The sequence below is a fragment of the Falco biarmicus genome, chromosome 9 (genome assembly GCF_023638135.1).
Source record: "Falco biarmicus isolate bFalBia1 chromosome 9, bFalBia1.pri, whole genome shotgun sequence".
Classification (NCBI taxonomy): Eukaryota; Metazoa; Chordata; class Aves; order Falconiformes; family Falconidae; genus Falco; species Falco biarmicus.
The window spans coordinates 36,485,128-36,502,366 of record NC_079296.1 but is presented as its reverse complement, the minus strand read 5'-3'; the positions used below and the strand labels follow the sequence as shown (position 1 = coordinate 36,502,366).

At 47.9% G+C, this 17,239-nt stretch overlaps 1 protein-coding gene across 4 annotated transcripts in view; it reads right to left on the bottom strand.

Annotated features, from left to right (window-relative positions):
• Window positions 1-281: 281 nt before the first annotated feature.
• Window positions 282-17,239, bottom strand: part of ASCC1 (activating signal cointegrator 1 complex subunit 1) — a 40,373-nt gene continuing 23,415 nt past the window's right edge. For 2 of the 4 annotated variants that reach the window (XM_056351581.1, XM_056351580.1), the window contains exon 10: window positions 282-509. In XM_056351581.1, the coding sequence (XP_056207556.1) occupies window positions 297-509 (213 nt within the window). In that variant the 3' untranslated portion in view covers window positions 282-296. The other 2 variants (XM_056351583.1, XM_056351582.1) reach the window with 2 other exon arrangements.

Here is a 17,239-nt window from a genome sequence, read left to right as displayed (position 1 = left end):
TGGAGCTTTCCCCTCCTCTCAGCCAGGGGAAGGCAGGCAGGGCGAGCACAGAGCTGCTTGCAGGGACATCTCTGTCCGCTGAGGCTTGGCAAGGAAGGCCAGTGACAACTTTCCTTGGCTGCTGCTGCCTCGCAGCTGCAGCCCAGGGAGCTCCCAGCACACACACGGCTTTTCTTCTCCCTGTGAGGATGCTCAGGATGGAGAGAAAACACAGTGCTGCATTTCCTTACAGGAAAAGCAGTAGCTATGGCCCACGGGCAGGTGCACGTGCTGTCCCTGAAATAGCAATGCTGACCCTAAGCGAGGCTGCTACAGCTGGAAATATGCCTTTCAGGTGCTGCTTTTAAGAAAATAGTGTTACTTTCAACTTTACGGTTAACAACAAACCGACCTGTGCTCCAGCGAGGCTTGCTGCCGAGCAAAATGACGGGCGGAAAACAACTTTCCTCTTCTTCTGTGCAATAAGGACACAAGGATCTGCAAGCGAGGCAGCCAGGCTCCAACACAGCCTAGACAGGGGAAAGAAACAGAGCCGCAGATTTTAGTTTTAACAAGCTTTAGGCAAGTTCTAAAGTTCTAGGCTGTGTCTTGCAAACCCGTAACAGTGCCTGGTTTAATGGGATTTCAATTCATCGGTGCAGGATCATGCATAAAATGAAGTTTTATTGTTGCTCAGTATGAAACTGTTCTGATTATATTAATAAATAATTATAGAAAAGGGAAAATCCTTAGTAAATCCATCACGGTACATTTTCTTCTGCCCCAGACCCCCTGAAAAGCAGTAGGTGTGTTTTACTTCCGTGAGTAGCTTCCTTATGTAAGGGTAAGGGGATACAACACCCAAATCTGCCCCTCTCCTTCGTACAATAAACACTTTCATTTCAAAAGCTCTGCCGGCAAAGCAGAGCTGCCACTCCACCAGGCTCACATGTGTGCTTAACGTTTTACAAGGGGATCAAGCGAGGCGTAAATTTAAGTACATACACAACGGTTTGCTGGATCACAGCCTAACCTACCACTCGACTCTGCGGATGAGAGGAAAAGACCAGAACCCTTAATTCTGCCCAGGGACGGAGGTGTGAAACTAATTTAGCCATGCCAGGCTAGAGCAGCAGGATAAGCCATTTACCACTGAAATTCAACCAGCTTCCAAATAGTCACAGAAATAATTGTCATTAAAATATGTCTACACCAGTGGGAAGGGGAGGAGCATCCTCAAATTGGCCCTTCTTTGTAGAAAAGCTGTGTTTGCCTCCATGCTGAGATGCTGTTTGCAAGGTCAAAGTTAGTCCTGCATTAGGGAGGTGGGAAGGCTTAGTCCCAAAGCCAGCTGCACTACGAGCCCACCTCAATAAAGAACTCAGAATCGCCAGTATTAGGTGACAATGGAGCAAAGCAGGTGCGATAGAAATGCCACCGATGCCCTGTTAAGGAAAACTTGAGTGCAAACAGCACCTCATGTCCTGCAGTGCTTAGCTTCTTGGCGAGAGTTGTTCAAAACCCAGGAGGCAGAAGCTTTCTGAGGTGCATCTCCCCTTCCTGCAGCAGGGAGCACAGCTGGCGGCTATGCGAGCAGCTCCCAGGTACGTTCTTTGGGTGGCTGCTGAGATTTGCCAAGTACCTCTTCAGGCTGGTGGAAAGATGACAGTGACTGTTGTTAAGTGCTCTCAGCACCTCCATGCATCAGGCTGCTAGCAAGCATGCCGGTGCTCTGCTTGCTGAGCGAACGGTTTCAAAGGCGGCCCTTCCTCCTCTGCTTGGAGAGCACAAAGGCGTTTAGCTGCAAGGAAAAGCAGAGACAAAAAGCCCAACAGTGGTAATTGGGTACAAGCATGGATTCCAGGGTAAAGGGCATCCAGCAAAACCACACATTATTTGATTTCCTGGCAGACAGGCTTGAAAGTGGAGATAGGTAAGCAATTTGGTCTTGGAAACACAACCGGCAATGCATTTGGGGGAAAAAAAAGGAAAACCACCCAAAATCCTGACTGCCTCCCACTGCTGTTTGTGCATGCAGTCAGAGCACAGCCACACAGCCAGCTCACTTTGGGAGGGAGGAAACAGGCTGAAAACCTCTTAAAACCGATCACTAGTACAAGTGGGTGCTGCTGGAGCAGCCCCATCCCCAACTAACACACTCTCCGCCTCAATGACAGCGTAATTCCACATTCATGGCAGCAACTAGGAACAGGCAGCAGCAGCCACTGCAACCGCCAGGTTCTTGCAAAACAACTAAACACCAGCATTTTCCATTTTTCAAAGCGTTCATCCTCGGGCGAGTTGAAAGCCTGTGTCACTATTCTTAACGTGGAGATTTACAAGAAAAAACAGTCATCTTCAGATGTCTGAACGATTCACAATGGTATCAAAGAGTTTTGCGCTTCTATCAATGGAGAATCTACCTACAAGGCATATATTTTTTGACATGCTCCAAAACGGTCACTGGAAAGAGCTCTTACTGTAAATGCTTTCTTATTAACATAGTTGTGTGCTGGAAGTTTAATTACAGAAACTATCAATGCAACAGGAGATAAACACTTTTCTTTTGAAGGGAATTCATTTATTTGCAGATCTACATCACACAGGCACGTTGTTGGAGATCCAAGCAACGCCTGACCTCAATATCATTAAATCATGCTCCGGGGAGCTCTCTTGGATTTTAAATACCGCTTTTAAGAACAAAGTTCCTTCTTTTGAAATAAAGCCATGCTTAAACATCAGCAATACCCCAAATGCCACCTGCACCAGTTTTTCTAGTTGTTTTCTTGGAAAACAAACAGGCAACAGACATCAAATGGGCAACTCTGCGACATTTTGGTTACCAGTGGAGAAACGAGGCGGAAGGACCCCGGTTCCCCCTGAAGGGAGGGCAGGCAATACGTGTAGGAAAAGCTGCAGGGAAATGCCATGGTTCCTGGCTGCAATGTGCTTTTGAGGAGTCACAAGGCATCCCTGCTTGGAGTTCCCAGGTTCCCATCCAAAATTCATGTCCCATTAAAATGTTTCACTGATGAACTGCATGCCTCTGCGCACAGACTGGACCTGCTGCAGCAGCCCTGTTGCTGCTTCAGGAGAAGGTCAGCTGCCCGGATGTCGCGTAGTAGCCAGAGGCGTCTGAAGAGAACCTCTGGGAAAGACGCACTGAGTCTAGCTGCACCTCTCCAAAGTAGAAGTTCTCAAAGAGCTGAAAGAGAGGAGAAAAAACATTTGAGGGACACCTAGAGAAATGCAGCCTGCAGCTGATCCACAAATCTCTTGCAAGAGCTGGCCCTGCAAACAGCCTCCACTCGTGGACTTGCTTTAGCTTTAATGAAACTATTCTTTAAATTATTTTTCCCCCTGGAGACTGCACTTAACCTTCAAAGCAAACAGGGTATGAAATGAACACCTCTTCTTATCTACAGCAGCAGTTGCTCAAACCTCCTGTACCCTCCTTTCTGACTATGTCTCGTTTAGGGAGCTTGGGGAGGCTATTCACTGCCCTGAAGGCCACCACCCCTGGGTGGCTCCTAAAGTCGCAGGCTCCGCAGGAGCAAGGACTGAGGCCCAGGACATTTTTTACCAACCCAGGCCAGAGGATGTACGACTTCATAGTTATGGCTCAGTCCTAATTCAAACTAGCAGGCTAGAGGCGCAAGGCTCTTCATCCCAGCACTGACCCCGCTTTGTTCAACAAATCCTTCTTTGTTCAGCAAAGACTTGAGTGCAAATTAATGAAAGCAAGCCAACTCTGGGACCTGGAGGGCGTGTCTCTGCTGATTAATCCAAGCTATGAAGCAGACCAAAAAAATGACATCAGAATTTCTTAGAGGGAAATTCAGCAATATTGCTGGAAAGGCATCACGTCCAAGCGTAAAGTGCTCCTCCTGTTCCATTAAGACACAGGAAATTGCTCTACCTGGAAACATCAGTCATGCCTTAGGAAAAGCTTTTCAGTGGAAATGCTAATTTCAAAACTCTGCTCAAATGGATTGCTGTGAGTCACCAAAGGCCTTAGCAGTGACACCTCCCCACCGCCAAGATCTTCAGAATGTCCATTCCATCTGCCTCCTATTGAACTTTCTACCTGCCCCTGCAGGCACTGGCTCATGACAGTCGCACACCCCTTCCTGCCATTACAGAAGGCATCAATGATAACAGGCAATGAAAGCCGAAGCATTAATTACAACACATTCTCCTAGAGCCAAAGATGCACCAATTCCCCCAAACAGCAAATTATGAAAACCCCAAACACCTAGTTGGCATCTGAAAGGCTGCACTTCACCTCCAAAAAGGCACTTGGCTCTGCTTGGCACTGATTTAGGCACCACTGCGACTGCTCTTTTGTTGGTGCTCCCAAGGGTATTCTACTTTGCAAATACCCCTTTTTCACAAGGGGACCAGCTAGGTTTCTTTCAGGACAATTCCTGGTTTTGCTGTCACTCCTCCACACAGGTAAAGTGTTTTAGGGAAGGCCATTCCCTGCCAGTCTTCAAAGCAGAGCGAGCAGTGCTTCGGCCAGGGAGCACAACCAAGGTACATAGGCCACTGACCAGATGCCAGGCACCACGGTGAATCCAGCCCCTTCTCCAGACTGCCAGCTCACCCAGACAGCTCTCCACTCAGGATTTGGCCGAGGCCAGCAATTCCTTACTGACACACAACAGTCAGAATGGCATCTCCGAAGAGAAGGGGTATTTATGCGTGCCGAGCCAGCTCCCAGTGATTGCTAAGCCCCTGCTTCAGTTTGAAATGGCTGCAGCTGCAGTCAGACATGCTGCAGAGTGCCTGCTGCCAGCGGCCCACCTGCCAGCGACTACCTCCTCCTCCCTGGACCTGCCTGTGTGGCAGCAAGGGCAGCCAACCCACAAGCTGCTTCGGCAAAAGGCATTTGGATTAGCACAAATGCCGTGAAGAGCTGAGTTTCTGCACTGGATCATCTAGTCACAGCGTGCCCACCAAGGAGAGGCTCGCCTGCACCTTCCTGCAGCTCATCCTGCCTTTGGGGTGACACTCATCTCTTAAGACCCCGGCACAATGACTTACTTTGCACAGAGCCCAAAGTAATTTGCTGCTAATCACTCAGACTCTTATTAAGCTGCAGCTTGCTGCCAGTTCTTCTGAGCGCATACCGGGCAGGAGCCAGGCACCCCACCACAGAGGTCATGCAGGTCCCCATCCCAGCAAGAGCCCCTGGTGCAGAAGCCTGGCTTTAAGGAACACTGTGTGAGTGGCTCCATGCAGCCGGTGCCCTGAAGTGGGGACCTTGTTGAAAAGAAGTTGTGCTAAGGGAGCATCTCAAACAGGGAGAGGAGAAGAGAACAGAGAAATGACTACAGTCATACAAACGCCATTTTATACAATTAAAGATTTATATAATTAAAGATTAATTATGTTCCCAAAAGCCTGTGTAGTTCATGTTAGAGGACTTGGGATAAAATGTCTCATTAATAAGAGATGGTAGTAAAAAGGGGCTGGTCTCCTTTCTCTTCTTGTTTTGGCTGATCTGAGAAGGAAGGATGACTCCCAGCTCTCCAGGGCTTGCTGCAGTGCTTGCCACCAGCAGGCCCACTCACTCCAAACCGTAACACCCGTCTCTGTCAAAATGGTCATTCATATGGACACTCCCTTCCTTCACAGAGCACTCTCCACCCAGCAAAAATGGAAATAATTTCTCTCCATTCCGAATGGAGGGAGTGGTAGGTGCACTGGTAAGCAAGGAGGTACCAGGATTTGAAAAGGATTTTATTAAAAGAGAAGGGGGATAAGATGCATTTATTTCTGTACAATCAAGTCTTCGCAAACATGAAGAAAACCAACAAAATGCTGGGATGCGCTGATCTCATCAGCAGCCCTGGATGTCAAACTTTTTACCAAAAATGGCCAAAGGAAAGAGTCTTTCAAATACTTGTTTATATTATCTCTGCACACCACAACCTGTTTTTCTTACAAAACACATGTATGTCAAAGCAAAAATTAGTTAAGGAGACAAATGCTCCCCCCAGCCCTTCTTGCCTAGCACAGCCTCAGACACATCAGATCAGAAAGACAAAGTCCCAGAAGATGCTGCCCAGGTCAAGGGCCTTCCATTTGTACACTACTATGAGCAAAGCAAAATCCTTGGACCAAAGCACTTTGTATTCCCTTGGCTTTTTTAAGACCTACCACCTCTCGTGTGTCCAAGCGTGTGTGTGTTTCCCAGGGAGAACACTGCTATAACTATTGATTTTTGGTATATGCAGCTGTAGTTTCTGAAAGTAAACATGCTACAGGATTTAGGGGACAACCACAGACACTTTTTTCTGCTCTTGTTTCAAGCCAGCTTCACACTGATGCTTCTTTGCTCCCTGAGGCTTCCCGCAACAGAAGCCACTGGACACCAGGTGTGGGGATAGCAGCTGAGCCGCTGTAAGGCCAAGATCTGCCTCGGGCAGTGGGGAGGGAGGCCCCTCAAACATCATCCTCTGAGACCCCTGAAACACCGGGAACTGGCTTCCCATCACAAAAGCATCACAAGCTCGGGTCCCCAGGGGCTTGGGAAGAGATTTCAGAAGGCCAAGTCTGCTTTTGACTTTCACTTCTATTTATCTTGGGAAGAAGCCAAGCATAGCCAAGAAAGATATTTATATCTCCCCCCTCTCCACAGCCACCACGAAAACGCTCTGCTGGTGAAATGCCTCTTATAAAAGCATTTTAGCATTTTTTATTACAGGCCAGGAAAGAAGATACCTGGAGACTGTTACGCTTCATGCACAAATGCTGATAACCCTAAGACTTGCCTAGTCTCCCTCCTGTCCCTTCCCATGGGTGCCAAGGGCCTACCTTTCCTCAAAAAGGCTGCAGGGAGCATGAGGAGGCATGGATCAGGAACTAGGAAGGAGGTGGGGAAGAAAAAATGCAATCACTCGCAGTGTTATCAAAAGCCATGTCATTTGAGTGGAGTGGGACGTGAGGCTCAGCAAAAGCACAGTAATTCTATAAATCCAAACATGCTGAAGGATTTATGTCCTTACTGCCTGAAGAATAAATAAGAGGTTGGGATTTTTTTTTTTATTATTATAAATGAAAATGAACCCAATGGAGGTAAAGGTCAGCTTACGAAGTCAACACCACACACGTCATGCAAGCTACTAACTCCCATCAAGGGAACAGCACTTACGAGACTAAGTGCCCTCTGTCTCCCTGCTGCCTTCCCAAATTAAATTAGAATGAAATAAGGAAAGAGCATTGTTAACTTTTAACCCCAGACCCAGCACCTCTAAGCAAATGTGCCAGAGATGTGTCCTGCCTTTCAAACCACAGCCAAAGGCTCAGAAACCACTCAGCGAGGATGCCTAGAAGGACACGGCATCTTCCATGGGGAAGAAGTGGGTGTCTAAAGAGCAGCACAGCATCCTTCCAGGAGCAGCATCCTAGGACCTGCAGGGGATGGAAGGGACTGTAGCTGCACCGCCTGCCCCAAAAGTCATGAGCCCCCGAGAGAGAGGAGTATACTGGTCCATGGATAACCCACATTTGACATGTCAGCTTGCAAACTACCATAGGCTCACATATGCAAGTGCTCCTCCATCTCCCTCTCCCTTCTGGGGGTCTGGGTCCAAGGACACAAATGCGCAGTAACGATGAAAAGCAGGCAGCTCTGCGGTAGCTCCCAGAAAACAAGCTTTTCTCCATTTCTCCCCCAAAGTCATTTATTCTGAGCCAGGAAAGCCGGCAGCATGCCTGTCATTTCTAACACCCCAATTTCTCTCATTTAAGACAATTCTGTCCAGCTGTTGGAAACCCTTCTTCCTCCGAGGTCCGTTCCCCTCTATTACCCACAAATTACACAGCAGGGCTCCCTTGGGGTGCGACAATCATTTTCTGAAGGAAAACAGAAACTGAAGACTTGTTTTGGGAGAGAAAGATTCACACATCAAACTGCTCGCTCTTTGCAAACCAAAGCCAAACATGTCAGTACAAACTTCAGCCTCCAAAACACAACTTCCTTATCAAAGGCAGAGCAACAGATCGAAATCAGGATGCCTCTTTTCTGCAATTTTCCCCCCCTTTTGCCTTAAGCCTGTAAAGGAGGTTTTACTGAAGCACTGTAGAAACAAATGCAAAGGAGGGCAATTCCTCAATGAAGCAGTTAAAACGTATGTCTAAATGATGCTGTGTTCCTGAGTGTGAGTATTTGTCAAGCAACCAACCTTGGGGGCTCGCTTCCCGCAGACAACCCTCCTAGAATGAGACAGCACCTTTGTGTTCAAACCTGGAAACAACAGTAATAAATCATGGCACTAATCCATGTAAGGACAGCAGCAACGCATTTCAGCTCCGGTTATGAAGAGCAGAGATGCCAACACAAACTGGTGCTTTTAAATCACCTGTCACGGGCTCAACAAGCATGAGAAATATTAATGGATTCGCCTGGAGAGGCACTGGGCAGCAGGAGGACAAAATAAGTCCAGACAAGGGAAGGGAGCAAGAGGTATTTAAAACTTCTTTCACGTAATCTCTGGCTTGCGCTCATGCTGCCTGGCCTGGATTTTCCTGCTACCATCAGGATTATTGATCAGTTTTTAAAGCCTTACATCGTCTACAGTAGTCAGCCAAAAAGGACCCATCCTGAATTAATAAAAGTCCAAGCAGCTCTGCCGAGAGCCTCAGTACTCAGAAATGCCAAGGGAACAACGATTCACTGCAATGCCTTGCAATTAAAAACTACCACCAAAGAGCAGCATTATCACAGGATAAAATGCATACGCGCGCACACCCCCCCCCCCCCCCTAGTCTGCGGGGAGCTTGCTTTGTTGTGAACTCAAGCCACAGAAAGCAGTGCCTTAGGGTAGGGGTATTATAGATTAACAGTACAAAACTGTCCCCGGTGAATCAGCGCTGCGGGCGAGCAGAGGCATGTAATGTCATTAGCCTGTGACCAATCAGCCTAAGAAACCCAGCTGCCCTCAGCAGGGAGCTGAGGGGGTGTCCCGTTTTCAGTATCTGGAACGAGCACAGAAATTCGCAACTTCTGAGATGTGAGAAGGAAGCAGCTTGCAGCTCCGGGAACCTGTGGCTGCAGATGAGCTCACGGTCATTCCTACTGCATGGTACGCTGAGGAGGGCACAGCAGCAATCCCTCCTCCTCCGTTTCATCCAGGTTGAAGGTGTTTATCCACCAAAAGATCCCTTCCAGGAAGGCACGCAAAGAGGTTGAGTACCACTTGTCTCTGCCTCCATGGGAGAACATGCGCAGGAGGATGTGCTGTGGCCATGCAAGATTGCGCCAGGGATCAGGGTCCAGCAGCAGACAGTCATGTGGAGAGAGCTCAAACCAGGAGATTAAAGTCAAGCTTCAGAGGAGCCGCAGGCTGTACAGCTTCATCTTCCCTGCACGCAGTGACAACAGTCACCAGCTCACCCAGCGGCAGATGCTACCCCTGGCGTGTCCTGATCGGGAGCAGCGGTGAATGAAAGAATGAACTCGGAAAGCTGAGAGGGATGGGAGTTTGTTTTCTGTGAGAAATCAGCATGCCACAGTGCTGTTATCCCCTTCAGGGAAGAGAAGCAGCAAACAAAATCTCAGGCACCCGCTGACAAGCATGGAGAAAAATTAAGTAGCGTTTCTGAAGAGGTGCCTCAACACGGAGCAATGGAACCTGTTTGTTTTCAGACTCTCTGCACCCTCCCCTGGATATTCGCGGTGGTACTCGCAGCAGAGCATGACCGCAACACCCCAAACCCTTCCTGCATTGTCTTACACTGCAAGGGAGGGAAGGGACCCAGACAGGATTAGACCATGGGCCCAAATAAACAACAGTCTAATTTTCCATCTCATAAGCGATGGTACATTTGAATTAACACTTGTACAAGACATCCACAGGTTGGGACAGAAAACACTGCAGAAGAGCAGAGAACAATTGCTCTTCCAAATCATCCAGCTAAAGCACAACTGCGGTACCTGTGCAACCTACAGCAGGGAAGGCGCCAACTCTTGGGCAAACTGCTGTGTTACAGAGCTGGTACCAGCATTAAGTAAAAAGGATTGACAGAGGAAAAGATACTGAAGAATGGATTAAAAATTTAAAGAAGAAAAGATTTAGAAATGTGAAAGCAACACTCAGAAACACTGATGGACTGTAAGAAGGGCCCACTGAACTCCAGTAAACTCTACCCATCATAGCTCTTCTGATTAACCTCCTTCGCTGCAGGAACCACAGTCTCCAATCCTGCTTTTGGGATCCCGTCCACCTGCTTAATGTGCCTCACTCCTGCAGCCTCCCACACAGACCTGTCAGGGCCTCTCAGGTCTGAGCAGCATCTCTGTTGCTCCTTGGCAAGCTGACTCCTGAACGCAGTTCAGCCATGGAAAGCTGCTGGCAAAAGGACCTCGAGGGCCAGCCTGCCTGCGCCCCGTTTTGGCTTTAGCAGATTTATGCTACCAACACCTCCCTGGTGACCACCTCAATGGTCTACAGAAGGCTGTTCTCTACACAGAATGAAACGGCAGAAGCTGTTCCCGTTCCCACACTGCAGTACCTGCTGGCAGAGCTCCTTTGTCCTTGTCCTGAGAAATGCACCCAAACCCTTTCCATTTATGACCTAAACTCCCTGAAACTATGACAGATGAACCCCAAACCAAATTCCCTGGTGGCTTCCAGATGATGAGACACAGGTGGGCAACATGTCAAGATCTGGGGAGTTGGTTCAATTAATAGATTTTTTTTTCTTAAATATTCAACTTTCAAAATATGTTTTCTGAAACAGTTTGGTGCCAAAAAAAGAAATATCTGATTCCTGTATTATTCACTCTGGACACTACTCTGCCAATATTTGTCAGAGGTTTAATTGTGCTTGGAAGCTTGCCAGCAATAATGCACGAGAAGTGTAGGAAAAGCAGGTAGACAGGCACTCATCCAGAGAGGTGGCTCTTCCTGGCGTTCCCCACCTACCCTCCAAATTAGCAACTGCTTCCGTTTCATGCCTTTTTAAGGGACTGCTGGCGGGGCATCCAACACTTTCCATTACTGCACAGGTGTTAAAGGATTAAGATGTTGCGCAGAGTCAGAAGGCGAGGGTGGAAAAGAGGACTAGGAAGGGCAGAGAGAGAAGGCAGTTGTCATCTGGGCCATCACCATGAGCATGCTGCCTGTGCCAATGCCTCCAAGCACCAGCCATAAAGCTTGGCGAGTGTATGCAGACGTTTTGTTTTGTTCTGCAAGTGTGCAGCTGGCTCTGGAGTGTCTCTCCATCATCAATATAGCATCAAGTCCTTCCATCCAGATAACACAGGGAACAGCCCTTCCCCTCTCGCTTTCTTTCAACCTCTGGCAGGTTTTAAAAGGTGGCAGCAGAGGCCCTTTCACCTCATCTCCCTTAGGAAGAATAACGCATGCAGACTTCAGGAGGGAGGAAATCTGGTCAAAAACGTCCCAGTGGCCTACCTTTTGGAAGCGCAGCTGATCCGTATCATAAGCAAAGCACTAACTCCTTTATTGTTCACATTCAGCTTGCTAATGAAATTACAGACGCGGGATGCAAGTCAGGGGTATCTCCTCTAGAACACAGGAATAGTCCTTCCAATTAAATCACTGGTGTCATCCCTTGAAAAGCTGTAACAATATAAGCACCTCTATCTGGAAGAGTGCCACCAATGTAAGAGCAAGAAGCGTGTATGGAGTTCAGTGAGAAAGATCCTACCTGTGTATGATGGGAGGTTTCTTTTTTATATTTTTATTTTACTGAGCCAAAGTAAATGCAATATAAATGCCAAGAAGCTTTAGGTGCATTCAAAAATGCCATCCTATGGGTGTTTTGCATACATTTCACATAGTAATCGTAGAGCAACAAGCTGAAGAAAGAACCAGACAAGGTCACTGGCTCCACTGTCCTCTCCTCCTAAGGCAGGAGGGATCTCACTGGTGGCAAATCCTGGACTGATGCCTCTGCTCCCTCAAAACAACTGGAACACCCATTTCTCCAGCTCCTCTAGAGCAGTGCTTCATTATCCTTCCCATTACAAAGATTTTCCTAACACCTAATCTCTTGCTGCAATTTCAGCCTATTATTTACCACCCTACCATCAGAGCACGGAAGACAGGGTATCCACTACTGGCAAAAGCTTTCGCAGGTTTAAAGAGTTTTTCCTATGTGTTGCCCTCTTTCCTCCCTTTATTAGCCTCAAAACAACTCTAAACTTCCAGCCTCAGCTCATAGACATTTTCTAGCCCTCCAATTATCTTACTGTTGCCTTCTAGGCTCTTTGCACCCATCCATGGTGACCAAAACTGGACAACTACTATAGCTAGGGGCTGAGTGCTAGGCATAGTCAGAGGTATACTTTACAGATATTTGCCTCTTTCTTTTACTTCCACAGAGCGATTCATCTGGCCTGTGCTCTAAGGCAGTCCCCCACAACCCAAACCCTGGTCCGGGGGGCTGGTATCAAGGCAGTCCTCCATCCTGCACCAATGCCATCACTCACTCCTGGACCTGCCCTTGTTCACAGCAGCCATTTGTTTCTGCCAGATTTCTCAAGATCATCTGGAGCTCTGTTCCCTCCTACTAACATGTGCAATTTTCCTGCCTCTCCCCTGGTGGGTTTTATCCGCAGACCTAACAGAGGCATGCCTCATACTGCCCACAACACCCTTCTGACCTCCATGGCTGGGAAGGGTACCAGGTTTCCAGCTGAGCTTTGTGAACACGGAAGCAGCTGATCCTTCCCCGACTGCTGCCATGCAAAACCTCAGCTCTTCATAAAACTGGAGCAAAGCCACCTCAGCTGCCAGAGGGTGATGTAGCAGTGGGGAGGGTGACATTCAGCAATAGTCTAAACTAAACTGTCAGGCCTGAATTTTTGCAAATAAAACTATTTGGGGCCAGGTGCAGGCCCTTATTCGGCTAAGATCCTCTCCCTCCAGGCTCCCCCTCCTTCATAAGCCAAATCTAGCGGCGCTCCTGCCACTGCCACGCTGCAAAACCTTTGCTTTAGCTCAGGGTTTTGGGTCCATTCCCCCCCCGACACAAATCCATGAAAATTCATGCGCTTGAGGAAATCAAACCCTAGTTGCTATGGTGAAAGGCATTCTGCAAACTAAGAAACAAATACAAGTGGGACGTTTGGAGGTTACCGAATATTTGCACCTCTTTCAGACAAGAATAAAAAAACCTCCAGCACATTAAAGGCTCTGCTAACTTCCCAGACCCTGCTACACCTCAAACATGAGGGATTTACAGTACAACTTGTTTAAGGAAATTAATGATTAAGCACGGCATTTTTCCTCATCCCCGTGGCTCCCGGCACTGCCTATTATAGCAAATGCAGCAACAATTTTTAAGAGCTGGGCTTTGGCTTTGCTGCAGTGATTCCAGGAGGCTTGAGACATGGCTGGGAATACTAGGATGACAGCTCCCATCAGTGTGACCTACTCGCTGTGACCAAACCACCGAGAGGAGGAGCCCAGCTAAGGAGCCAGTAAATTAATTCGGACAGACCTGAGATATGATCCAGCAGAAGGGTCATAGTACATTTGGGATGAGCTGCCTGCTTTTGCTAATCAATGTGTTGGGTTGGTTTTGGTTTGGTTTTTTGCACTTAATGTGCTGGGTTCCTGTCTTCTATTAAGGTGCCGCTGTAATTCCACCCCTGCCAGCTCCACTGAGAAAAACTGTCCTCTTAAGATCAAAGAGGTGATGTTATCTTGGCTGGCTGGTGGCAGATCAGCGATGTCAGGGAAAGGACGAGGCAGGATGCCCACTGAGTGGGAAGCAGAGGCACCCACAGCGCCTCCAAAGTGGCTGAACTGCTGGGCTGGAGGGGTCTGTGGCACTGCCTGCAGCCCTGCCTGAAAAGGGCAAGAGGATTCAGAAACTTTATAACCCTCTCAGCAAATCCTTGCTCTTCTAGCACTCACAGTTCCTGCTAAAATAAGTCAGAGAGGTGCTGAGCACCTCTGAGAAAAAGTCTTCTCCCCTTTACAGTAAGGTCACCAAACAGATCTCTCTCACACACGGGCAAGTTAGCACAAACCTTCTGCACTTCCTGCACTGCGTTCTCCTCAGTGCAGTGTCTCAGCCTTCCCTCAATACCTCCAACGCCGCCTCGTCGCTCTGCTCCAAGGCCCAAACACTCCAACAAAGATATTTTTTCTCTATTGTCTAGTCTGATTTTTCAAATGCCAGCTCAAATTCCTTTCTCACCGAACGCAAATAATGTGAATATGCCTTTTTTTCCCCCTGAAGAATATAATTCGTAGGAAAGCGTTTTCACGGCAACCCCAATTTAATCTCCTTTTTTTCCCCCAAGATCATACAAACGTTGATTTCCAGTCTCATCTGCTCAACTGTCACATCCTCCCATCCCACTGTTGCTCTAATTGCACACTGCTGAACCCCCTTGATCATTTCAGTATCCCTCAATAATGGCAGGATCAGAACTGAAGGCAAAAATCCTCTCCTCTGCAAAGCAGCAATACAGCCTTTCATTTCTGCTTTTGATTCTTCTGTAAAACCGAGGCAAGGATAGCACTAGCTTATTTCTGATACAGTGATGCTGCACCACAATCTCTTATTCAGTCTGTTGTCACCCCAGTGGATTTTTGTTTGGTATTTTTAACTCTAAACTTTCCAAGCAGCCATTTACCGTTAGGTACTTGTTCCAGTTGACAGTCCTACTTCAGATATGTATCTTCATCATCTCGTTGAGGTTAACAAAGATGTTCTTACCCTTTCCGAACACCAGGCAGTCTTGTGCAGTTCTTTGGCCCTTTGATTTCACCTCAGCTTAAAAATACACCAGGAAAACGCTGCCTCCTTAAATTTACTAACAAAAGTTACACAGAGAAGTCCTGGGTACCTACAGCTGCAGAACACAAGAAGCACTCCTCATCTGCAAGTGGAGTTTGTAATGGTAGCTCTATACAGAGGCAGATTTTAATTTGGTTAGTGCTTGGTGGGTTTGGGGTATTTTGAGGGGTTAGGGGGTTTATCCAGGACAAGATTTTTCTTTTATGTTGTATCTCCTTTACGGCACTGCATCAAATGTCTTAAACTGAACTACTGCATACCACAGCCACTGCACTATTCTTACCCAGCAAGACAAAAACAGTAACAGCAAACACTACCAGATTTCTTTGCTATGATCGGCTCCCCAGTAGCCCTGGCACATCAGTCAGTAAATGCACTTTCCCCCTGCTCCAAGTGAAAGCAGATATGGTCCCAATATTTAATACCCTGTATGCAGGCCTCAGAAGAGAAGCCTCATTGAATTATGCCTTGCCCAACCTAGAAGCCTCCCCAGCACAGTCCTGCAGACTGGCCACTCTGCTGTCACTGCTGGACCAGGACACGGCAGCATGTGTCACTGCCTCAACTGATCCAGTTCCCAGTTTTGCATCCCAGCTTAAAGTCTCCCCTAATGCCCTAAGACAGAAGTTGTGCAGCTTTCTGCTGTTGTACCTCAGTAGCTGTTCCCTCAGTGTTTAATCTTGTAAGCTGTTAATGCACAGATCTGTGCTAAGCGGCAGGGTTCATCTTTTTCTGTACTCAAAATTTGCTTCCTTCTTGTTTGAATGTGGCAAAGGCTGCTCTTTGCCTCATTTCTCAGACCTCAAGTCAAAAATCATTCAGTTTTAACTGAAAGTGAGGGTCCAGGTGGTTTTCTTCCTACTGAAAAAGCCTTCCTTTCTGTTGAAAAGTATAATAGGAAATTTTGGCTAGGTGGTACTTCTGAATTTCTTTGCGTTTTTATTTATTCACTGCAGCCTTAGTTTTTTCACCAAGCAAAATAAATAAAAGCCTGGAGGCAGCCAAGCCTCATCTCCGGAGATGCAGGCAGCTGCCCCAGCTGCCTCTGTGCCAGCACTGTGCCACTCGGCCAGCTGCGACGCAGGGCACACAGCCACCACCCAGGACACAGGAGGAGGCAAGGCAGAGCGGCTGCCAAAGCAGCATCTCTCCATGGCCCGGCTGCCTGCCCGCTCCAACCCTGCTCTCATGGGGAAGGAGCTGCCGCTGTCTTTCAGCTGTGAATTGCTGCCCCCTCCCTCCACTCTCCAAAAGATGAGCTGCTTTGCTCCCAACTGGAGCAAGGTTTTGGTACATAACTCGGATTTCAAAGGAGTCGATCAGCTAGCCACTAGCCACCCTAGAAGAAATACGTATTTCTCCACATGAAGTAGTACATAAAGCATCCCCAGCTTCTTGGGACTAGACTAGACAAGCACAAACCTAAAGCGCCCAGCACTTTTGTGGGAAACACGTATCACTCAGCTCTTGGGTCACACACTCCCTTGGGCTTTCAGCTCCAGCTAGGCCTGGGAGCCTTTTTCATGGATATTCAAGACATAAGTAATTTAAACTCCCGAACGCAACTCATCCTACAGGATCTATTTTCTGAGCAGTGTGGGAAGGTATCGGCCTGCACAACCATTTATTAGCACAAATAGGAGTGTATGTTTAACTCTGCAGGACGGGTAGAACAAAAGATTATTAAATAAAATTCCGATTAGTTCAGCTGAAAGCAAAATACCAGCTGGAGCCTGGGGTAACGCAGGCATGCTATCAGCAAACATGTGCTGCCAGCGCATCTGTACACACACACCAGCTCTGACCATGGGGAGCCCCAGGCTGGAACAGCAGAACCGAGGTGCCTCCATCGCGCTCTAATAGCTCAGGTCCTGCCCTCTGCTAGGCAAAGCCCTCTGCCCGACAGTGCCAGTCATAGCTGCACAACAGGAATAAGAGTGACGAAACCTGAATTTTCCGACTTGATGCCTTCCTACCAGTAGCTGTGCTTTGTCGGCTTTCCAAGTGGGAACATGGCCACTCAACACAGCTATCGCAGAGTCCCACTGCCTGGAAACACATGCACAGCACATTATTCTACCTACAAGGGGATGGCACCCGCAAGCCAGCCTGCCTAACTGCAGCCACATTCATTAACAGCCCGTCGTTTAGATCCTATTGCAAAAGTTAATGAAGCCACTTTGTGAGAGGGCAGCTTCCCTGAGCAGAAGATAAATAATGTATATAAAAGGGGGCTGGGAGGGAACTGGCGCATCCTTGCAAGGTCATGCTAGAATGCATCAGTGGCTGGCTGAGGCTGGGCTCCTCTGGTAAGAAGCCTGGAGCTATTTATGACTCATGTAATTAATTAATGCCAACGGGCGTTCTGCTGCAGGCACGTGGGAGACCAAAGGGAAATACGAAGCAAGCAGGTTAGGAAATGTAGTGGAGGTGGGGGAGAAGGATGACATTTCTTGCGGCAAGACATGCT